This window comes from Danio rerio, chromosome 21, assembly GCF_052040795.2.
Source record: "Danio rerio strain M-AB ecotype USA chromosome 21, GRCz13ab, whole genome shotgun sequence".
Lineage (NCBI taxonomy): Eukaryota > Metazoa > Chordata > Actinopteri > Cypriniformes > Danionidae > Danio > Danio rerio.
In genome coordinates this window covers 13,006,719-13,031,056 of record NC_141041.1, presented here as the reverse complement: position 1 = coordinate 13,031,056, position 24,338 = coordinate 13,006,719, and the positions used below count along the sequence as shown (strand labels likewise).

General features: G+C 35.8%; 3 protein-coding genes across 6 annotated transcripts in view; 2 read left to right on the top strand and 1 right to left on the bottom strand.

Moving 5' to 3' along the window:
• Nucleotides 1-24,338, bottom strand: part of nudt2 (nudix (nucleoside diphosphate linked moiety X)-type motif 2) — a 56,249-nt gene that overhangs the window by 3,636 nt on the left and 28,275 nt on the right. For 3 of the 4 annotated variants that reach the window (XM_087299500.1, XM_087299499.1, XM_087299501.1), the window contains 2 exons: nucleotides 23,092-23,265; nucleotides 821-947 (listed from right to left, as the gene is read on the bottom strand). In XM_087299500.1, the coding sequence (XP_087155626.1) occupies nucleotides 821-944 (124 nt within the window). In that variant the 5' untranslated portion in view covers nucleotides 945-947; nucleotides 23,092-23,265. Of the gene's footprint in view, nucleotides 1-820; nucleotides 948-1,448; nucleotides 1,575-23,091; nucleotides 23,266-24,338 lie in introns of those variants that run through there. The other variant, NM_001002323.1, reaches the window with a different exon arrangement.
• rfesd (Rieske (Fe-S) domain containing) lies at nucleotides 2,023-6,639 on the top strand. Its single transcript, NM_001017740.1, is given in 4 exon segments — nucleotides 2,023-2,049; nucleotides 3,473-3,645; nucleotides 5,823-5,857; nucleotides 5,960-6,639. Coding segments are annotated over 3 exon segments (498 nt in total). The 5' UTR covers nucleotides 2,023-2,049; nucleotides 3,473-3,494; the 3' UTR covers nucleotides 6,272-6,639.
• Nucleotides 16,471-24,338, top strand: part of rhobtb3 (Rho related BTB domain containing 3) — a 39,952-nt gene continuing 32,084 nt past the window's right edge. The window contains exons 1-3 of the mRNA XM_087300898.1: nucleotides 16,471-16,932; nucleotides 20,089-20,329; nucleotides 21,972-22,164. Coding sequence (XP_087157024.1) covers nucleotides 16,931-16,932; nucleotides 20,089-20,329; nucleotides 21,972-22,164 — 436 coding nt within the window. The 5' untranslated portion in view covers nucleotides 16,471-16,930. The remainder of the gene's footprint in view (nucleotides 16,933-20,088; nucleotides 20,330-21,971; nucleotides 22,165-24,338) is intronic.

Here is a 24,338-nt window from a genome sequence, read left to right as displayed (position 1 = left end):
ATATATATATATATATATATATATATATATATATATATATATATATATATATAAACCATTTCAATGTGGTCATGCCATTGGCCCATGAACATTTCCTACTTATCAAACTACTTCATAACTGTAACAAGAGCCAATTCAATCATAACTTAATGTTAAAACAGCTCTCATAACATTATTTATCATTATGTGGCTCTTTTTGAATTCTCTGAAGCTGTAGAAATTAAAAACGTAAAACAGGACATAGGTTGGGACCATTGTTTTTGTTTACACCCCTCAAAATGCTCAGCACTAATATTTAATCATATTTATTATTTTTGTTGACACTGTGAATATTTTGCAAGGTGTGAGAGACCTACTGTACCTGACCTATTGTCTGGGTAAAAATATATTTTAACAAAGGTCTTAGATTTTTACAAAAATTATAAATAAATAAATTTGTAATTTAACTTTAAATTTTGTTGATTATTTTCCCCTGCACATTAAAATCTGTTCATTTAAATACTAATTCACTCTCATCTTTATACTTTTCAACTATCATTCAAATAATCTGCTTTACCCATTTTTCAACTTCAGGTTTATCATTTAAAATACTGGTTAGTGTGATCACTTTTTCCTTTATATATTTCTATATGTACAGAACAAAATATGTGTGCTGCTTCTCGTGTGTCTTATGTGTGTGTATATAAAATGTTTTTCATTTCAGTTAATAAGATAATCTCGTCTTTACCACATACATTATTGTCTGTGAGTAGCTAGATAATGACCCAAAATGTTCTTTTGTATTTGATGGAGCACAGTGAACTGATGCTGTGAGATGCACCTTTGGGTGGTGTCCAGTGGTGTTCTCCATATGAGGTCTGCAGCAGCAGGAACTCTATGTTATCAGGTGGAGGCAGCTGAGCCAAACAACGAAAGATGACAAATCCACACGCCCGCAGCGCCATATCCTGGAAACACAATCAACATGTCAGAGACCTGGATAGTGTTATACATATTATTCATTTAGTTTTTAAATTTGAAAATGTTAATGGGTTATATTATTACACATTTAACACACACATATAACACTATTTCTCAGTGTATAAACTACTTTTTGAAACTTTGTTTACTAGATTTCCCTTAGAAAATCATATTTTACGCTTATTGTTGTTTAAGAGTTTCAAAGTCCAAGTTAACTTAGCATTAGACAAAACGACATGCTTTAAGAAACAGCAGTGAAGGCTAATAGACAATTTGAGCTCTACACAGACAAACTAGCTGATTTAAGACGGTTAAAGCCATCTAAAGTCTCCTAAAGGCGTTATTTAAATACACATTGTTGGCTGAAAACACTCATGAACGAACCTGTGCTCGCTTAAGTGGAACAAGCACATGACAGAATGCTAACACCATTCAATATTAGCTTAAAGTAAATGGCGTGGTTTAACAAACGAAATCATTTCACTTACTTCTAGCTGATATTGATTGTCCTTCTCTGTTCAGAACATATGTGACATAGTCTGCTTCGTTATTAAATGAATGTCACGAATAGAGCTTAAAACATACAGGCTACTTTCTGTTTTCAACTGCGGAACCGCCGCGCAAAGATGACGTTCAAGAACACGCAGGGCTGATTCGCTCTATGATTGGCTGACTCGCTGATAATCTAATAATAATAGTATTTTTAATTATTGTTATAAAGAGACAAGAGCTCTTAAATGTGACTTGAAAGGGAATTATTCTATTTTAAATGTTTATCAAAATCAATACATTTAGAATAGAATAGTGTAAACAATCCTGACTGTTTAACATATAGTAAACAATCCTGACTGTTTTTGTATTTCATTTTAGTTTCACGTTACTGGGAATTCATTTATCTTTCAGTTAATAATGCGCCATTAAGTTTTATACATGAAACGAAGATAATGTTGAACGCGTTGAGTTGCTGTGATCTGCAGGGCTGATAGGACCGACCGCAGCACCCGGTGGACTGAAGATAACAAGACCCTCATCCTCATAAGAAACTGACGCACATCGCACAGCATTCACAACCAGCAGCACTAGGACGAGGTAAAACTCTCTCAAATATTTGTGGTAATAATGTCTGTGTGACCAAATGTGATGTAAGAACGTATGTTGATGCTGATTTTATAAGTATATAAGCGTAGTTTTGCTTGGAGAGTTTAACAGTTTTGTATGTGCTCTGCTTTTAAGTTGTTTCATTTATGATAATCGAGAAAACGTGTTTACTGAGGAGAATGGCAGCTAAATACACGCGAGAACTAATTAAATATTAATAGGATACCTAATAATAGTTAAGCTATTTTATTGGTAATCATTTTATTCTATTTATTATTCATCTCCAACAATAAACTAGTTTTCATTTGTTTTAAACCAAATAGATATGTCTGTTGAAAATTACTGTTTATATTTTCCGATATGGACTAACATATTCATCATACTGAAGGGATAGTTCACCCCAAAAAAGAAGATCTACACACTATTTACTCATGCTCAGGTGGTTCCAAACCTTTTTTATGTTGACAACAAAAGAAGATATTTTGAAGAAAGCTGAAAACCTGTTTAAATCCATGTTATGAAAAACAAATACTAAGTCGATGGTCCTGACATTTTATCCTACCCATCAGATTATGCTATCAACACTGTATTTGCATGGTACCCGAGGGTTAGGAATTAGGTAGGTTAGGGCAACATTACAGCTTCACTTCACACTAAAATTTACACTGGAAGCAAAATCTAATTGGCTGCATATTACGTCATCAAAATGTGCTTCCCACTTTTTCATTGGGAGGTAGGACAATCTGACTAGGTAGGACAAAATCAACAGAACACCACTTTCCAGCTTTCTTTAACATATCTTTAACACAAGAAAGAAACTCAAACAGGTTTGAAGCGAGTGAAGTGTGAGTAAATTATCACAGAATCGTCATTTTCACATACTTTTTTGGGTGAAACTATTTATTTTAAGATGGTTTAAATAAACTTGTTGCATCTAAAAAAACAATTATTGTTTAAATGTCCCCCAATTATCACTTTTGACCGCTGCTGTATTGATATGTACAGTTAATAGGTTGATTTGAGCACCCGATTTGTGTTTTAGCATAAAATATTGATAATAAGTAAAAAATTTTGTTACATTTGCATAATTTATTTGATACAATTTATTTGATACCATTTTATTCTTATTGCATTCTAAATTATGCTATGCTATCTATCTATCTATCTATAAAATTAAACATACCTACAATAAATAAATGTATACAAACATCCCACTTTTTACTGTACTTTATAATTTATAGATATTAAAAAAAACTTCTTCTAATTGTGCCAAAGTATAACGAATATAAAAGGTTGTTCTTCAAAATATTTCATTCAGTATTATTATTATCATTAAACAATATATTTAACCAAATTCATCTGTATTTGGATAGATAACAAAATATATTAATTTGACTAAATTCTATTTTCACAGGAAACAATATTAAAGCGCATCCATGGATGAAAAGAAGCCTTCTCGCATGTACTTCATTGGCAAAAAAGAAGAGCTCATTCAGGCCAAGAGAACGACTGTAACGCTGGACGGAAGAGACATCCTTTTATTGTATCATCAGAGAACTTTTTACGCAATGGACCTGCAGTGTTACCGTGAGTAGCATGAAAAGCATCTTTGCTGATTTGTTTCCACTAGAGGGAGACAAAGTATCAAATTGAGCACTGCGATAATGCTGTTGAGGACATGTGCCAAAATCAAAATAATGAGAGGTCATATGTTGTTTGGGTCACCTTTTAATGCACGCGACTACTGCGATTCAAATGATGGGTTGTATTTCCGGTCAGAGGAACTTCCATTCAAGAGAAATGAAACAAATCACTTTAAATGATAAGAGTGCACTACAAATAATCTATTTACATAAACTGTAAAACCTAACATTCAACTTTATCAAATGAAATAAGTGTAGTTAACTCTAAATTGACTGAAAGTTAATTCTACTCATTTGAAAAGAGTTTTGAACTCAGTGTTGAAAGTAATGAGTTAATTAAATACTCCATTACTTCAACTGAAATGGAGTAAGTTCACAGTACTGATTAGTTTAACTCAAATGGTTTGTAGCAATCAGTTTCCTCAAACAGTTTGAGTTACCTTAACTTATTAGGTTTTGCAGTACTCAGTTATTTTGAGTTCTCTTCATTTAATGGGTTTTTACTGTGCTCAAATTGCTTCATTTACTCAAATGGATTAAGTTGACAGCACTCATTAGGATTAGTTTTTAAACTTAAATGGTTTGATGCAATCGGTTTCCTCAAATGGTTTGAGTTACCTTAACTTATTGGGTTTTACAGTGTAGTAAACACTGAACGAGAGGTAGGTTCGGCCTTGTGCTTTATTTTATCCATCATGAAAATAACGTTATGCTTGGTATTTTAACATGACATTAGTTTTACTAGTATTATCTGTGGCCCAACCTTTTTTTGTGTTCAATGTGTTTTGATCTTCAGATTATTTTCACTTTGTATTATGTACAATATAGTCATTTTTAATATTCGACATTGCAGAGTGTGGGCCAAAGTGCTTTGTTCATGGGTTCCACACTGGCTCTATCTAAATTAGCCCATGCGAATCTCACATTTAATCTGACTGACTGGAAACATGCATAAATCCCATATTGGGGCCACTTGAAGGATATATGTTGTATTCACAAGGTTTTGCAAGATAAATTCTTCAAATCCAAAACTTTTTGGACTACTATGACTACTATGTATATATAAACAACATCAGGATTTTAGTTTGGTAAAACCCCTTTTTGATTTTTCCCTCATTCATAGCTAAATAAATTCTAATAAATGCATAATCAAGTGAACACTTTTATTCTGAACATCCAAACAAATAAACAAAAAATGATACAAATGGAAAATAATGCAGTTGAAGTCAGAATTATTAGTTATTATTATTATTATTATTGATTTTTTTTCTTTTTTAATTAATTCCCAAATCCTGTTTAACAGAGTACAGAATTTTTACAGTATGTCTGAAAATATTTTTTATTCTGGAGAAAGTCTTATGTGCTGTATTTAGGCTAGAATAAAAGCAGTTTTTAATTTTTAAAAAACATTTTAAGGTCAATATTATTAGCCCCTTTTAGCTAAATTTATTTTCAATAGTCAACCGAATCAACAAGTTATTAAAACTATTATGTTCAGAAATGTGTTGAAAAAAATTAACTGGGGGGCTAGTAATTCAGGAGGTTTAATAATTCTGACTTCAACTGTATAATAAAATCGATGATATTCATGGTTAAAAAGTGACTATCAAACAAAATGTAATTATTTAAAAAACTTTTAAAGTTCTGTAAAGTGCTTTGAAATGTGCAATTTTATTCAATGTTTGATGTAATCTCAAGCCCAGTTACTGTACATTGCATAAACGTACCATATTTTCATACTTATATGGGTCCCACTTTGTAAAACACACAGCCCATGCCCACATGAATCCCATTAAGGTCCCATCTATTCAAACCCACATGGGACCCACATATATTGCCCATGTTCAGCCCCTGCCCACATGGAACGCATGCAGCCACATGGGGCCAACAATATCAATGTTGTCTGGATATTGCTGCGGAAAGACTTGTTTTGAGTGTGTGTGGTTATTCATGATCTGCTGCAAGTACATTTTTAATTCTAATAAGTATTAGTAAACTGTGGAATACTGTGAATAACGTCTACACTGATTGTTTACATTTAATGGAAGTTACTCCAATAATTCATACAAAGTATCATGTGGTGTATGAAAAGTGAAAACTGTGTCTTTTCCCCTTTTACAGATGCTGGCAGCACATTAGAAACTGGAGATATTGAGGTAAAGCCATTCTTCTCAAGCCACTGACTCACTCAATGATCCGTAAACACACTTGACATGCATTGTTACCTCCCATGACCCCGTTTCCCATTTCACACACAGGAAATCAACAGCAAGCTCTGTATCGTGTGCCCAAAGCACAAGTATAAGATCACTCTGGCTGAAGGCGAGGGTTTATACAAGGCCACAAACCCAACTGAAAAAGTGCCTACCCCGCGGTGGTACTCCAAAGGCATAAAGCAGAGAGTGCACAAAGTGACGGAGGTGGACGAGGACATCTTTGTGTCTGTGTCCACCTGCCCGGTGTGGATCGAGTCGGACTATTATCAGAGTGAGAAGGGCAGAGCGGAGCTGAAAAAAGCACAGGAGTCGGGCGACGCAGAGGCAGATGTCAATGCAGATGAAGACGTTTAGAGAGATCCTGAGGGAACCGCATATATTAGGATTGAGGATTTCAGAGGCAGTCTGCATGAATAAAACTGCAATCTGACATCACCAATCAAAATATTTCTTCCTTTTAGAGTCAGTGGCAGGATTTCTGTGCATCTCCGGGATTCACTGCAACGGCTTGACTTTCAAGACCACATTTCTCAGCTAAACACCGATGGATAAGCACATTTTTGAGTTATACGATGACTTTCTTAAAAGAAGTTTTTATTGTATGTGTGAATACAATATTTAATGCAAAAAAAGCTCTAAGTTGCAATATTTTACGTTAAATTTGGAATTTGGATGTCTTTTTGCATTTAAGTTTCTATCAAATTGACTTATAAAAAAAAAAATATATATATATATATATATATATATATATATATATATATATATATATATATATATATATATATATATATATATAAAACTAATAATTATTCATTGTCATTGAATGTAATATATTTCTGTCAAAACTTTGGCCCCATTAATACAAAATGACCATCGTGTCAATACCACAGCCTGAATATTGTTGCTGACCCATGTCCATCCCTTAATCTTCTGATGGCTACTTTCAGCAAGATAACATGCCATGTCAAAAAGCATGAATCATTTCAGATTGCTTTCTTGAACATGACAATGAGTTCACTATACTCAAATGGCCTCTACAGTCACCAGATTTAAATCCAATAGAGCACCTTTGGGTTGTGGTGGAACGGGAGATTTGCATCATGGATGTGCCGCCGACAAATCTGCAACTGTGTTATGCTATCAAGTTAATATGGAGCAAAATCTCTGAGGAATATTTCCAGTACCTTGTTGAGAATTGGGGCAGATCTAAAGGCAAAATGGGGTCCAACCCGATACTAGTAAGGTGTACCTAATAAAGTGGCCGATATATATATATATATATATATATATATATATATATATATATATATATATATATATATATATATATTTGAAGAGATAATTCTGTCATTGTTTACTTACCCATGACTTGTACCATGTTCTGTTGAAGAAGATATTTTGAAGAATGTTGTAAACCTGTCACCATTGACTTCCCAAATACTTGTTTCTCCTGCTATGAATGTCAATTGGTTACCGGTTTCCAACATTCTTCTTAATTATAGTCTTCTTTTGTGTTCAACAAACCAAAAAAAAAAGGTCAAAGTGGTTTGGAACCCCTTGAGGGTAAGTAAATATTTCATTTTAATTTTTAAGTGAGTAATCCCTTTTAATAATATTATTTACAGCTAGACATAAGCATAGCAAAAATAAAGATTTAAAGTAGTTATTTATATTTATTCATTCATTTTCTTGTCGGCTTAGTCCCTTTATTAATCCGGGGTCGCCACAGCGGAATGAACCGCCAACTTATCCAGCAAGTTTTAAATCTGATACACAGTGGATGCCCTTCCAGTCGCAACCCATCTCTGGGAAAAGTTATTTATATTGTAAACCCTAAATACTCTGTTAAATAATAAAATACACTAAACATGCCTGACCAGATATTTTTTGGTCTGTATATAAATATTGTCGCGGTATCATTTTACAGGGTGTCGTCTCTCAAGCCTTGTGCTCATATTGACACTGATACGTCTCCAATAGCTTGTTTAGTTTAGAATAAATTTCCATGAATTGCCAAGCTGATGATAGTGCAAATATTAAACTTGCTGTTCGATTATTATTTCACGCATGAAACATCCTAAAGGGAGACAATGACCATTAACTTCATGCGTAGCAGATTGAGTAACCGGCAGAAATTAAAGTGCCAGAAATTAAACAGCCTCTCCATTTATCATGCTTAATTTTCTGATTATAAAATAATTCCATTTGCTTGGCTCCCGCATGCCTAGACATCTTTCATAATTGTGTAATTATGAGAGATCCATTGCTGGAATGGATATATGCGCTCTACAAAATCTGATACACCTAAATAAAACTGCCAAAACAACAGACCTAATGGAGCAATGACCCTTTTCAAACCCTTCACTCCATGTTAAGCACAAATCCTGGTCTATTCTAATGGATAGTGCTGCTATAGGGAAAAGGCATGACATACTTCAACACCTCTGATTTGTACATCACTGACCCCTCTGCTCCAGTAGGTCCCACATCAGCCCAGGACATCCAAGATGCTCTTGGATCAATGCGCACAGTTGAACTGTGGGGTCACTGACAACATTTGACCTCTTTCTTCAGTGTGGTTAGTATGTGACATTTACTTCACATGCACTGTGGGTTTGGGATATGGTTGCTTCCTTTATTTCTGCTGTTATCTGATCCATGTTTGTGCTTTTGATAGGGTTTTTTTTTTTGAGTATGCAGGAACTCAATTCACGTTTATTTCTATAGCGCTTTACAATGTAGATTGTGTCAAAGCAGCCTTACCATAGAAGTTCTAGTAAATTGAAACTGTCAGTCCAGTTTTCAGAGTTCAGTTCAATGTGGTTTAATTTTAACTGCTGAAAGTCCAAACAGTGAAGAGCAAATCGATGTATGCGCAGCTCCACAAGTCCCAAACCAAGTGGCGACAGTGGCGAGGAACAAAACTTCACCAATTGACGAAAGTAAAGGGAAAAAACTCGGAAAACCAGGCTCAGTTGATTACCGCCATTTCTCCTCTGGCCAAACTTTCTGTGCAGAGCTGCAGCCCAGGTACTGAAGGCAGGAGAACGCCGCACGTCCATCGTGGAGAAGCTACAGGTGTCAGTAGGTCACTGGTGGGTGTTCAGGTTGGCCGACGGGATCAATGTGAAAGCTCATCTGTAACTGATGTCTTTCAGGAACTATTCTCATGCTCTATACTCCTCCATGACCAACACAGCATCTGCTCAGGATACAGCCTGGTCCAGGCCCTACTGAAAAAACCAGCTTAAACCAGCCTAGGCTGGTTGGCTGGTTTTAGCTGGTCGACCAGGCTGGTTTTAGAGGGGTTTTGGCCACTTCCAGGCTGGTTTCCAGCCATTTCCAGCCTGGTCTTAGCTGGTCAGGCTGGGAGATGACAGCTAAAACCAGCTTGACCAGCCTAGCCAGGATGGGAGCCCAGCCAAAACCAGCTATGTCCAGCTTAAACCAGGCTAGTCAAGCTGGTTTTAGCTGGATTTAGCTGGTCAGTTTCCAGCCTGACCAGCTAAGACCAGGCTGGAAATGGCTGGAAACCAGCCTGGAAAAGGCCAAAACCCCTCTAAAACCAGCCTGGTTGACCAGCTAAAACCAGCCAACCAGCCTAGGCTGGTTTAAGCTGGATTTTTTTGCAGGGGGATTATGGATACCATGGCAGTATTGAGCTATTATGTGTTTAAAATACATCTAATAGATGCTCAAACATAAATTTATTTACTTAAACAAGGCTATTTTTAAACTGTTGTTAAATGCCTATTCGATTTTCTTTGCACAGTTAATCATGATTGCTAGCGTAAATTAGCATCTTAACGAGTCATGGACAGTTTATTTGTTTTATCATGTTTGCAAGCATGAATTAGCATGTTTAAAATGTTACAGGTTTAACATGTCTTTGCATGTTTGCTGGCGTGAATAAGCAGGTTTAACATTGATTAACATGTTTTAGCATGCTTATAGCGTTAAATAACGTGTTTAACATGTATTAATTAACATGTTTCAGGCATGCTTTACCATGGCTACCATGTTTAACATTTTGCATCGATTGATGTTTTTATCATGTTTTACCATGATTTAGCATGTTTAAAATGTTACAGGCTTAACGTCTTTTAGCATGTTTGTTAGTGTAAATAAGCATGTTTAACATTGATTAACATATTTTAGCATGCTATAACATTGATGAACAGGTTTACCACGTTTAACAGCATGCTTTACCATGACTAACATGCTTTAGTATTTAGCTTATAGCGCTGTTTTAACATATTGCATTGATTAATATGTTTCTAGCATGTTTTACCACATGCTTATTTTAAGCAAGCATGGCTAGCATAAATTAGCATTCTGCGATCTTGTTCCTAATTTGTTTAACATTTTGCTAGCCTGATTTAGCATGTTACATGTTACAAAGATGTTTCTAGAACACCTAAAGAACATTTCTAGGGCTGCGTGGAGGAATTATCATGTTGCTAGCCTGTTTTTTGTGCACGCTATTGCACAGCATAATCATTACTTATTGCATACATGGAATATGGTTCATGGTTAACATGTTTTAGCATGTTGCTGGCATGTTTTAGCATGTTGGTACATATATATTAGGCATTTTATAGAATTAAAGTTTAAAACAACAGCATTTATTTAACATTACAAACATTTAGAATTTGTTAATGTAACTTTAAAGCATTGCTAAAATTATTATACAACAATGTGATAGGGTTACTAGTTTAACACATTTATCCATGCGGCAGTGCATGTGCTGAGTAAGAGCAATTTATTAAATGATCCAGAATTATTGATTATGAATCTATTAGGCTGAGAGCAGAGTCTCTTATAGACTCAAATGATGCATGCATATTTAACATAACCCACGTTTATCTCTTAAACCAGAAATGAAGAGAGGAGAAGCATCATGACCCAGTGTGCAAACTACTGTAGATAATCAGATATTCATTCATGCCATGATGCAGGATTAAATGCAAAGACAAGAATCCCGAAGCTCACTGATACACTTAAAGTAATGTACTATGCTCTTTAAACTGGAGCTTGTTCTCATTCAGTGAGGAATAGTGTGTGTGTAAGATTAGGAGTTTCCTCGGTTGTGATCTGTGGGTCAGGAATGTACAGAGGAGCACGTGATTGTGCACTGGAGTAGAAATAAGATTGTGTGTGGCAGATGACCTACAGTAACCCACCCTGCCCTTTAGAAACAAATGTTCTGAATGGTATACAGCAACCCACCAGCAGCCTGAAAATAGCTCATACACCTCTCAGCAATGCTTGCAGAAAGTGCCTGCTTTATTATTTATTTCAGCCTGTTTACAAACAGAAATAGCTCCTTTTAGCTTGTAGGACTGTTGCCTGATATAGTGTGGAATAAATCCGCATTAAATAATGAATAAAATGGGGAATTTTGAAAACATGTACATTTTTAAAGTATCTAATGTTTAGCAATGTTTAGTGTGTCTATTTGACTTTTAACAAAATTCTGTAAAAATAACCAGATAAATTATTATTGTTATAAAAAAGGAATTACAATCTTTTTATTTTATTAGTTTAATTAATTATTTAATTGAATTGAATATAATTTTTACATTTTACTTTATAATTTTTAAGTAATTTTTTGCATTTATTAATTTTATTTTATTTTTTATTTTATTTATTTATTTATTTATTTATTTATTTATTTATTTATTTATTTATTTATTTATTTATTTATTTTTATTTTATTTTATTTTATTTATATTAATGAGATTGTTTTTGGTTTTTTATTTTTAATATTTTTTTTATTTAATTTAACTTAATTAAATTTTATTACATTAAATTTTATAAAATTTTTTCATTCAGGTTCTTTAGCATTTTTATCATTTATTTAATTAAATTTTTTTATTTATCTTTTAATGTTTTAATTTAAAAAACTTTTTTGCATTTTATTCAGCACGTTTTTACGCATTGGATGCCCTTTCAGCCACAACCCATCACTGGGAAACATTCATTCACACTCATTCACACACATACACAATTACAATTTAGCCTACCCAATTCATCATCTTTACCACGTCTTTGGAAACACGCGAATGCGGGGAGAACATGCAAACACCCTACCGAAATGCCAACTGACCCAGCCGAGGCTCGAACCAGCTAACTACTTGATGTGACGTGACAGCACTACCTACTGTGACACTGCGTCGCCTAATTTAATTTAATTTAATTTAATTTAATTTAATTTAATTTAATTTAATTTAATTTAATTTAATTTAATTTAATTTAATTTAATTTAGTTTAGTTTTGTTTTGTTTTGTTTTATTTTACTTATTATTCTTTCTGTCTTTGGTTATCTGTTATTATTGGTGTTCAAATATTTACATATTTAGTTTTTTGCAGTTTAATATTATTGTGGAAACTTTCACATTCTTAAATGACAAGAAAGTTCAAAATAATAATATTTATTAAAGAAATATATATCTTTATTATCATTATCACTTTTAAAATCACTTTTGATCTAATTCAAACTTTAAACCTTTTAAAAATGTTAAAGTAATCATAATAATCATAGTAATTGTGTTCAATAATCATAAAAACTGTATCTTGAGCCTTAAAATCAGCATGGTATAATGATTTTTGAAGGATCACGACACTAAATACTGGAATAAAGATTTATAAAATTCACATTAGTTATAAAATATAGCAAAATAAAAAAACTAGTAAATTAAAATATTTCACAAATTTTATTAAGTTTAATAAGACAATGCTGTAAAACAATAATATTTACATTTTATAATATTTAAAATATTAATAATTACTTATTTTAAATGTCGTAATTTTGGATTTATTTAAAAATTAAGAGACATTAAGAATAATTAAAAATCATAATTATTCCACAGCAGTCTATATAAGTAAATACCACAATGCTGGTGATATAAAATAACAACACCTTTACGCTCACATCCCAGAATTCAGTAATCTTTCAGTGTATAATAATGATGCAAAGCTTCTGTTTGGGTTCAGTGTCGATGGGTGTGGGATTATATTAGACCTGTTTGGATAAAAAAAGCTTGTTATGGCAGAATTAAACTAATCCTTTCAGCAGATCAGGGCAGCATGACTGACGGAAATAAGGTGGAAGTGGAGCTTTGATTCTCGGCGGCGCAGGGGAGATGATGCTATTTTGGGGATCTCAGAGGGAGATCTGAAGGGTGCTGGCAGTTTTTTTGATGTCAAACAAGACAAATTAAAATATACACAACACTTGGCTAAAAATAGAAGTGTCAGATTTACTGAAGTAACACAGCTTGTTTTATGAATGGCATGTCGGGATGGAGTTCAGATGAGACACAATGCAGACAAAAGGCAGCTTTTACTTTCCACAGAGTTTACTACACCTCTGTACTATCAGCAGGATCTCTCAGTAAACGAAAGATGCTTTTACAGACATGTTATTTAATAAGAAAAATCATTTAACTGCTGAGGACAAAACTGCAAATTCATATTGGAAATGAAATATTTTTAATAAAGCAAGGAAATTTTTTACAGTAGCCTATGTCTGATAGTATTTTTTCTTCAGAAGAAAGTCTTATTAGTTTTATTGTGGCTAAAATAAAAGCAGTTTTTAAGTTTTTAAAAAAGCATTTTAAAGTCAAAATTATTAGCTCCTTTAAGCTATATATTTTTCGATAGTCTACAGAACAAATCATCGTTATACAATTATCCTAACCTGCCTAGTTAACCTAATTAACCAAGTTAAGCCTTTAAATGTCACTTTAAGCTGTATAGAAGTGTCTTGTAAAATATCTAGTCAAATAATATTTACTGTCATCAAGGCAAAGATAAAATAAATCAGTTATTAGAAATGAGTTATTAAAACTATTATGATTAGAAATGTGTTGAAAAAGTCTCTCTGTTAAACAGAAATTGGGGGAAAAATAAACAGGTGGCTAATAATTCAGGGGGTTTAATAATTCTAACTTCAACTGTATATATTTATATGGGCGAAAGCGTGGCGCAGTGGCTAGCACAATCGCCTTACAGCAAGAAGGTTGCTGGTTCGAGCTTCGGCTGAGTCAGTTGGCATTTCTGTGTGGAGTTTGCATGTTCTCCCTGTGTTCGTGGGGGTTTCCTTTAGGTGCTACGTTTTCCCCCACAGTCCAAAGACATGTGGTACAGGTGAATGTGTGTTCGTGTATGTGTGTGAATGAGTGTGCATGGATGTTTCCCAGTGATGGGTTGCAGCTGGAAGGGCATCTGCTGCGTAAAACATATGCTGGATAATTTGGCAAGTTATTCCATGTTCGCGGCCACAGATTAATAAAGGCAAAAGGAACACGGGGAGAGCCAAAAGGAAACGAATGAATATATATATATATATATATATATATATATATATATATATATATATATATATATATATATATATATATATATATATATATATATATATATATATATATATATATCAATAGGCAAAGGTTCTACATCAATGTGTGACTTTTATTATCATTATTTAATGCATAATTTATTGACACTTTTTTGACAATTACACTTCTTTGTGCTTTAGCTCAAGATGCTAACTTCAAATCAGATACCACATGGCATGTCTAAAACAGAATTTTCTGTATTTTGTTATGTTATAGTTTACAAAAAAAATCTATGAGAAATTTACTGCATTATCACAATAACTGAGTTGACAAATAATTAATTTACTACTAGTGTGTGCTAATATATGCATGTTTACAGTGAAGATCACTGAAGATCACAATCCAAAAATTAATACACCCAAATGAATATGTTGGGGGGAAATATCTAATTGGATTTTAATATACAAGAGAAATCAAGAGAATCATAAACAGGGTTTATGCAGGTTTCACCAAGTAAAATTTTTAAGACATTCTCAAGACCATTATGAATTAAAATTTAGATTCATAAAGTATAATTAATTTACATTTAATAATATGATAATAAATAAATAATAAAAAAGCAAAATTTTTAGATAGTTCTTTGCTATTTTTTTAAAAGATTGTGTAAAATCATGCAAGCTAGTCCGACGCGATGGCGCAGTAGGTAGTGCTGTCGCCTCACAGCAAGAAGGTCGCTGGTTCGAGCCTCGACTGGCTCAGTTGGTGCTTCTGTGTGGAGTTTGCATATTCTCCCCGTGTTCGCGTGGGTTTCGTCCGGGTGTTCAGGTTTCCCCCACAAGTCCAAAGACATGCGCTACAGGTGAATTGGGTAAGCTAAATTATATTTGTGAGTGAATGAGTGTGTATGGATCTTTTCCAGTGATGGGTTACAGCTGGAAGGGCATCCGCTGCGTAAAAACATGTGCTGGATTAGTTGGTGGTTCATTCCACTGTGCAAGCTCAAAATAATAAAGGGACTAAGCCGAAAAGAAAATGAATGAATGATCAAGCAAGCTCTAGTTGTGTCTATACATGAACAAAGGAAAATTAAGAACTGTTTAAAAAAGATTTAAGACCTACAAAACAATAATTGAGTAAATTTAAAGACTTATTAGGGCCTAAAACTTTAATTTTGACATTTAAGACATTTTTAAACTTTTTAAGACCCCGCAGATTTTTATTTTTTTTATATTTAATTTAGAATGTAGAATGATGCTCAAATTTAGATGAAATTTTGTAGCTTCTATATATTTTTGCAATAACTCATATGAATTAAAATGCATTTTATTTCTATTTCTAAAAGCGTTAGGGGACCAAACTGCTATTTTAACTGTTTAATAAAGCAATTTTGTTTAAATTTACCAAAACATCTTGTTAAACTCACTAAGAAATGGATAAAAATATAGATTTTCAAAAGGGGGTGTACTCATTTATACTGAACTACATATATTGCTGTATATACATGAATATACATATTTACATATGTCTCTACATATTAAAATGATTTATAAAATAAAAAACCTTATGAGCTTTCCAGACAGAAACCTCCAGCCCATGCAACACATAAACAAGCGGACTCTAATCAATATTTATTTGTTTGCATCATGCAGCAAATTATTACTAGGACAACTGCAACCTACTATTAGAGGACCATTGCTTTAGAAAGCCTGTAATACATACATGCTTCAGGTTTTTTGGGGGGTGGGGGGTGGGGGGGGGGGGGGGGTTCACTCCTCACAGCAGTGTCAGCATGCAGCATGTCTAATCAGTGTTGCTCGTGAAAACCAAGCATATAAATATTGCCATCTCACACCCAGCAGACCTCCCAGTGCCCCAGGGGCCCCTGGCACGTCTCGGATCAAGCATGGCACTGGGCTCTTTTGACTTTGGCAAGTGGTCTGAAGGACTGGGGGGCTCCCAGGGGCCCAGATCTAATGTGTTTTGAACCAACGAGCGCCATATTCTGGAGAAAATCCGCCAGTGTAGTTGGTTTTGCGCTTGACTGAGCTTGCAGTAAGATTGCATTTTTATTTCTCGCGAATAACGGGTTGGATTCAGTAGTTTCACGTATTAATGACTGAAAGTGCCATTGGTTTGAGGAGAGGAGCCAGCAGAGGCAGAGCAGCCCGTGTGCGCAGCCCATGTGCGCGGTGTGGAGCAGCGAGTGTCCGCGTCCGTCCGTCCGAGCGTTTGCTGAGTCAGGAGGCAGTGGCACCACCGCTCGCTCGGGTCTTTCTTGTTTTCCTAGCTATTCTTATCTCGTTGACCCATGAGCTTTGACGTTTTGTTCAAGTGACGTCTGGTTTTAGCGCTCGGATCGTGCCATGCGTCCCGGGAAGCACCGGATCCCTGTTTTTTCGCAGGAGTATGAACTTGTTCCCTCTAGCGCAGGATCCGCTGGATCTTTTCCGCCTGGATGTGTGTGTTTACAGACGGATCGCTGCGCACCTGACACTCTTTGACTTCCACGGCGCGTGTTTAATGAATGAACCGCTGGCTTTTTTCTCATCGAGCTGAGGGATTGTACCGTGTCCGACCTTCATTGCGGAAAAACAGCCGGAGACTGATGTGAAAGCCCGCCGCTGAAGTACGTGCTCCGCGAGCCTTGATCCAGCGCGCGGCTGTTGTGATCATGTAAGTGGGCATTTGATCCTTGCTTTGGCATGTCTGGAGGAGCCCCGATAGCGCAAAACAATCGACAGTTATGCTACAGTACCACTATATTATTATCAGTGCACTATACCAGTTATGTGCATAGGATGCGTGTGCAATAATAACAAGAGCCGTTACATGTGTTATATAGAAAATGATAGAACATTTGATTTATATGTGTGATTTATGTGCCTATAATGTGAATATATGCACTTAAATAGGATAGGCTGACGTGCAGTTTGCATTCGTAAATATAGGCTTTTATAGAGAGAGACTTATAAAGCAGGAGCTCTGAATGCTATCATATATGTTATTATTACATTTTGTCCTGGGACCTGCATATGTTAGTCATGCCCCCTGTCTACTACCCTGCAACTCATACAATTTTTTTTAATAAATTGTGTAATTTTTAACTATTTTTAAAGTAAAACAGCATTTACATATGATAATAAACTGTTATATATCCTAATTGCAGTCACAGATTTGTCAAGTTTGGTTCTTTAGTGGAAATGGAAGGTATAGACATTTAGGTTTTGTTGTTATAAATAATAGACAAAAATATATATATTTAACTTTCGTTTAAAATATGTATTTTCAAAAAATGTTTTTTTTTCTTTCTGGAAGTTTGTTTTGCTGGAAGAATAAAAAAAAAAAGCATGTTTACACCATAGGAAATCAAAACAATTTCTGAGTCTGAAATTGCCTACTACTCAGTAGGCTGCGTCCGCATACTTCTAAACTATATAATATGTTGAAATCAGTATGCGAGCCGAGTAGTATGTCCGAATTCACGGAATTCGAAAATCAGTATGCGTGAAGTACCTGGATGACACTACCGGCGAGAATCTGAAGTGCACATTCCATGCACGCTGCGCTAAAATAGAACTCAGACGTACTACAGCCAACATTTTGTCATTATCACATGACCTACCCACATCAGTTGCGTTGCTTCACTCCCGTCTATCAGATTCGCACTTCAGAATCTCATCGGAAATAGTAGGTCATCAGGGTATTCCTCACATATTGTTTTTCGAATTCTATGAATTTGGACATGCTACTTGGCTTGCATACTGTTTTTAGCACACTATATAGTATGGAAGTATGCGATTTCGGATGCATTACTTGTGTAAACGAATTTTTTCAAATTCAAAATTTTTTACATGTAAATTTCAATCAAAATATCTTTGAAACAAAAAAGCATTCAGTAAGATTTTATTTGGGTGCAGTACCAAACATTTCCACTATACTGTATACTTATATTTCCCAATTGAAATCAATGCAGTCAATTTTAACAATAAGGAGATTATTAGTTAAGTTAGTTACCTAGTTTTGTACCATTCAGACATGCGTTTCCCAAGCAATAATGTAACCTGCGACTGAACTACCAAAGTATGATGCATCGTTTGGAAAAAAAGAACTATATTGACGAGTGTTTCCCAAAACCATAGTTGCTTTGTCGCAGATGCATCATTTGAACCATGTTAGTTACAATGTAAAACGAAACGGAGTGGAGTAACAACTTCTTTAAAGACAAACCCCATATTTTTGTGTAAATTGTATTGTTTTACACGCACACACATTTTATTCATTTATTTTATTCCAATATTAGGTTAGTTTTGGTAAAAACATGCACTCGTTTTCCATATTTATTGAAATTAATAATTTTTATTTATTATTAAGTAGGATATTGTTTCTTTATTAAATTTTTTTTTTAAAGTCTACTTTTACAACTTTGACTATTCAAACCACCGCAGAAATGCTCTAACCATGAGGCGCTTGTCATATACAGTAGGCTGCAGATTTCTTAATAAATAACCTACTATAAATGAAGACCATTAACGTATGCTCTATATTTTGTTTTCACTTTAGAGGTGTAACGTAAACTCCACTTTTAACAAATAGGTCACCTATAGCTTTCGTCATCTGTGTTCAAAATGGCATAAATGTTTTCAAACTGCACTACGAAGGGAACACAATTGTCAGTATGAAGATCGCTAAAACTGAACGGAAAAATACTTTGAAATCAAATGACATGTAAGAGAGATGACTTTAGGGGTTTTTCAATCATTTCGAAGTTAAATGTAGGAATGTTCTAAACGAATAGAGCATGGGGGGATAACTGGAAATAGAACACAACCAACTATCCTTGTAACTACAACCCTAGAGGTGTAGTTTGCGACACATTTGCGAATGTTTGTTGGAACAATGCATTTGGGAAATGCCAAATCAAAAAAACTATGTTTGTAACAAAGGAACTAGCGAGCTTAGTTGGCTAATGATGGTTTTGGCTAAAGTTTTTTTGGAAACAAATCCCAGATGGGGAAAAAAATCAACCTAAACTTACGAGGAAATGTAACTCTTTTACATAGTATCAGAAAAGTGGCTAATTCCTACTAATTCATATAATTTCGTTTATATTAAAATATATAATTTTATAAAGAGGCGATTCCCCAAACCTCACCCCTAATCCTCTGGACAATTAACAGACTTTACTAAATTGTGTTGATTGTACTAGATTGTGTTGTGTTGTGGATCAAAAATCACTGAAGAGCAACACTTGTTTAATGGGGTATATGCCGAAGCATGCTAATAGGACTTTTAATTTGCCAGTAACCTGGGTTAAGCGCTTCCGGCCAATGCAATGCCAATGCAAAATCCGGTGCGTTTAAGGTCTGTTTGCTTTAAAAATCAGCGATCTCCACTGGCTGAGTGATATCCGATTTAAAGTGGGTCTCAGATTGTACAAGAAGCACTGCAATAAATTACATTTCCCCTGCCATGTCTTTATAATATGAGCATTTATTTTACCCCATTATATTCAATGGAGCTTCTGCATTAGCCTGCCGATTCTGACGGGCGTGTGCGAGTAAACAGCTTTTTGTCTCGTTTTACGCTTGAGCAACCAAATAAATGCTAAAGTTTATTTAACTGAATGTATTTTAATGACATTAACTAATCAATGCTGTATAAGGAACCGTATAAAATGGAAAAAAGTTCACAATAACAGGTCGCCGGAAGTGTATCAGCATGGGAACAGCACTAGCTCGGCATATACCCTATACGCATGCGAGCTGTGACTGAATGCCCATAACGAACAGTTGGGTTTAAACTCTAAAAGCCTTTTCAAATGTCCTGCAGGTCTGTCCACATAGTGGCCTTGGGTAGTGAGTGTCCTGGGGGTGTCGGGCCTGGGGATGAGACGACCAGCTCAGGACAGATTCAAGGCGGTCTGTTGTGGAGTTACCTGGGCCACGGTGCTCGAGAACTAGATCCAAACTCCATGACACCATCAAGGCATCCCTTAAACCCTGCATTTATGGAGTACCAGTCAAGAGTAATGGGGGACGTCAGAGTGATGGTGCGGGATTGTCCCAGCTGGGTGAGTAGCAGAGTGAATGACAGTGGGATGATGGGATTCAAAAGCAGGATTAGGGTTTCTGCAGACTCCGGGAAGAGAGTTGTTTCCAGCTGATTGGAGAACTAAGAGGAGTTTAGAGGAAGGCAGTGATATTTGTAAGCTGATTGGTGGAGCAGATGCTAAGCTACTGAGATATGTCTGCTTAAAGAGGTCATGACATGAGAAATTGTAAATTGGATTGATCTGACATTTGAGTGGTTTTTGTTACGTTAAAACATTGTGCATGGTTTAATATTCGTCTTCCTTGCTATGAAAAAGCTTTTATTTAATGTAGCTTTAACAATTAATAATTTGCCAATGAGGTGGTATGTGTTGATCCCGCCTCCCTAGCATAGACTCCACCCAATTACATTCAGCCAGTTACCTGTTGCAAGGATCAAAAATCAGAGGTTGGGAAATATCAGCGAGGGGTTGATGGGGGGAGGGGTTAGAGGAATGTTAAGATTGGGGGGTTGGATTGGGATGGTTCGCGAAGTAAAGAGAGCGGGGGGCGGGGGGGGGGAGGGGGGGGGGGTGGTGCAGTATGGCCCCTAATAGTAAAGGCTGATTTATACTTCTGCGTCAAACGCCGGCGTATGCTACGGCGCTGACGCATAGCCCTTCGCCGTGGCCATCGCCGTCGCTGACGTGCACCTCTCAAAAAATGTAACTACACGTCGCAACGACGCGTAGCGTAAGCTCTGTGATTGGTCGGCTTGGTAGCGCTGACGAGTCTGGGCGGGACCGAGAGCCGCGCGAATGGCACGACGCCGCGCGAGCGATTGTTTACAAGTGTGGAGTATCGTGAAGGAGCTCCGGATGGAAAGTTTTGTTTTGTGTTTACCTCATAGTTAAAGTTGTTGCACGTCCGCCGGTTCCTGCCTCAAAATGAGCGAGTTTGAGCCACTTGTACATCCCGTAAGTGTTCAGGAAATGCAAAAAAGTAGCGAAGAAACTTGACACAGAGGAACATTTACACCTCACTGCCAACTAGCGTTTCGGAAGTGTTAATGCAGACCGACAGAGACAGCGCGCAGAAGTATAAATGCACAGCCACGCGCGTTGCCTGCGCCGTGGGTTACGCCGGTCACCTGACGCAGAAGTATAAATCAGGCTTAACTCTGGGGGCTTCAGATGTGCGTGGGCCCTTATATTCATCTAAACTGGATACAGGCATGGTGTAATTGAGATATTGCAAAGAATTTTGTTGTTAGGCAAAGCCTTCAATTATACTCAATTATTCAATTACTACCTAACAGCTGAATCCTTGAATGTACAAGTTATTACTTTCATAATACTTTGTCTGTAAATGGCAATTTTACAAGGATAATGCTGTCAAACACTTATTGGTATACAACACTATGCAATATGTGATGACTTTAGCCAATAAAAACATTGACATTTTACTGACCTAAATATTTTGTATAGGATCTGCCCCTTAAAATCAGGCCAAGAAGGCTGAAAATAATGCATTTTTTCCTGCATATATATTTGTTTATTTAATGTAAAAACATTTATTAACATTATACATAAGCCTAAAGGAACATGTAAAATTAGTATAAAAAATCCATGTCATGACCACTTTAAACATGACAGGTCATTTGATCCTCCGTTTTAATCACAGGACATTTTGGACAGTGACTGGGTGAGCGTGAGGAGCATTCTGGAGCAGGCTGACATCGTGGTCATTAAATACTCGGTAAACGACAAACTGGCCTTTCAGCAGGTCCGAAACGGCTACGCCCCAAGACTTCGACCTCTTCTCCGGCATTGGGGTGTTCCTGTGATTCTGGTAGCGGTGGGGGCGAGGCTTAACGGTGAGACACAATTGGCTGTTTTCCTATATATTTAGTGCTCAGTTAAATGAACACCCCACTGTTTGTTTGGAAATAGGCTCATTTTACAATTCCCCATACAGTTTAACAGTTGAGTTTTACCATTTTTAAATCCATTCAGCCATTATCCGATTCTGGAGATAACACTTTTAGTTTAGCATAAATCATTGAATTAGATTAGATCATTAGCATCTCGCTCAAAAATAATAAAGAAAAAGGATCTCAATAATTTTCCTATTTAAAGCTTAGCTCTTCCGTAGTTACATAATGCACTAAGAATGCTATATCCTAGCTGAAAGTGCTTCCGTCAGACCCAGAGATTGACTGAATGAATTCAAAAACAGTAAAACTCAGTCTATAGGCTTTGTAAAATGAGTGCAAAAAAGTGGAGTGTTCCTTTTGAGACATTTTTCTTGATTTCGAAAATGTTAAGTCAAACTAAATGACAGTCAGCCTTTTTTTCCAGTGCAGACGTGCGAGATAATGGACTTAATGGAAACAATTTAACTAAACTCTGGTTAAAAATTGCCTTATGGAATGTCAGCTTAATTACTGTAGGCATAAATGTCAAGACGATAAGGATTATGCAGGATTTAATCTTACTTACCTTATGTCAATCAAAGTATTAGACAGCAAAATTGACTTACAATGACAAAAGCCATTGAAATGAATGAAGCGTATTGCAGCACTACTGTGGTTTTGAACTGGTTAACCATTACTGATCTTCAGAAGCAACACAGCAAATATGTGAGGCTTCTGACTTCAAGGAAAAGGGAAAAGTGTGATCGAGCTGAGATTTGAGCTCTTTTGATGTGCTGAGCGCGGCTGTGCCGTGAGCGTTTGTTGAATATGCTCATAGGTAAACATTTATAGACTCAAAGCACTTAGACCACAGATTTGGCTTCATACCTTGTAAAAGTAGCGGCTCTCTGCTCACTGCGTGACCTCCGAGATGTATAATTCATCAAGATGTGATTCCATCCAGCTGTATCCCTCAAGAATAATGGAGAAAATGAACACCATGGGTTTGTTTCACAGCAGCGAAAGCATCCCGTGTAGTGCAGGGTTTCAGAAACTGGGGTTCTGATAATTAACAGAGAGTAAAAGTATGAGATCAAAAGGGTTATGTTGAAAACATTTTTTTTAAACAGTTTTGCTTTTCGTGAAGTTTATTTATACATAATTTCGAGAGGATCACATGCTTATGATTGACCACAGCTGGTCCCACATTAGCTAACACACGATTCACCAATCAGATGATCCCTAACTCACCATAAATAACCAGAGTTTCTTACCTCAGTTATTTTCGTCTTGAAGAATCCCCCCATCCACCCCCTCCTTCCCCCCCTTTTCTCCTCAACAGCAGCCCAGTGGTTAGCACTGTTGCCCAACAACAAGAATGTCACTGGTTCAAGTCCTTTCCAGGCTAGTCAATGTTTCTCTGCGAAGCCTACATGTTCTCCCCATGCTTGCATGGGTTTCCTCCGACCGTCCAAAGACATGCTACATAAGTAAATCGACTAAACCAAATTGGCACTATAGATTGGCTCCTAGCCAGCAGTATATCTTCCCATAGCAATTCCTAATTAATCATTAGCCATAAACAGCAGGAGAGTTCTTGAGATCTACCTAAGCTCAAACTCCCTTCTCGCCCTGCAACAGCTCGAAGCCCCAGGCTCAAAGATCTTATGATCAGCTAAGTGTGAACTCTTGAAATTTGCAAATAAATGTTATTAATAATGTAATTAATAACTGCCCATGCAAAATTGCCCCAAAAATGAATATTCTGTAATCATTTGTTTACTCATCTTAGTCCAAAACTTAATTTTTTTCAATGTAGGTGCATATACAGTACATGAACCCAAATGATTAGTTTATTCAACAGAATTTCATTTAATTCGAAAAAATTTATCTTAAAACACTTTTAATCTCAATACCTGCACTTTGATTCACATATTTACATGTTTATGTCATAAGAACTTGTGGACATTTCTTTATATCTCACCGTCTCACGTCTTAAGCACTGGTCAGTGGATCAGTCTGAATTTATTTGCAAAACCAAAAACAACACCAACAAATCAAACTTAGTTTACATGTAAAAGTTCCAACTGCAACAAATAGCAACAAATAGAACTTTTAGTATCTGATATCCTACT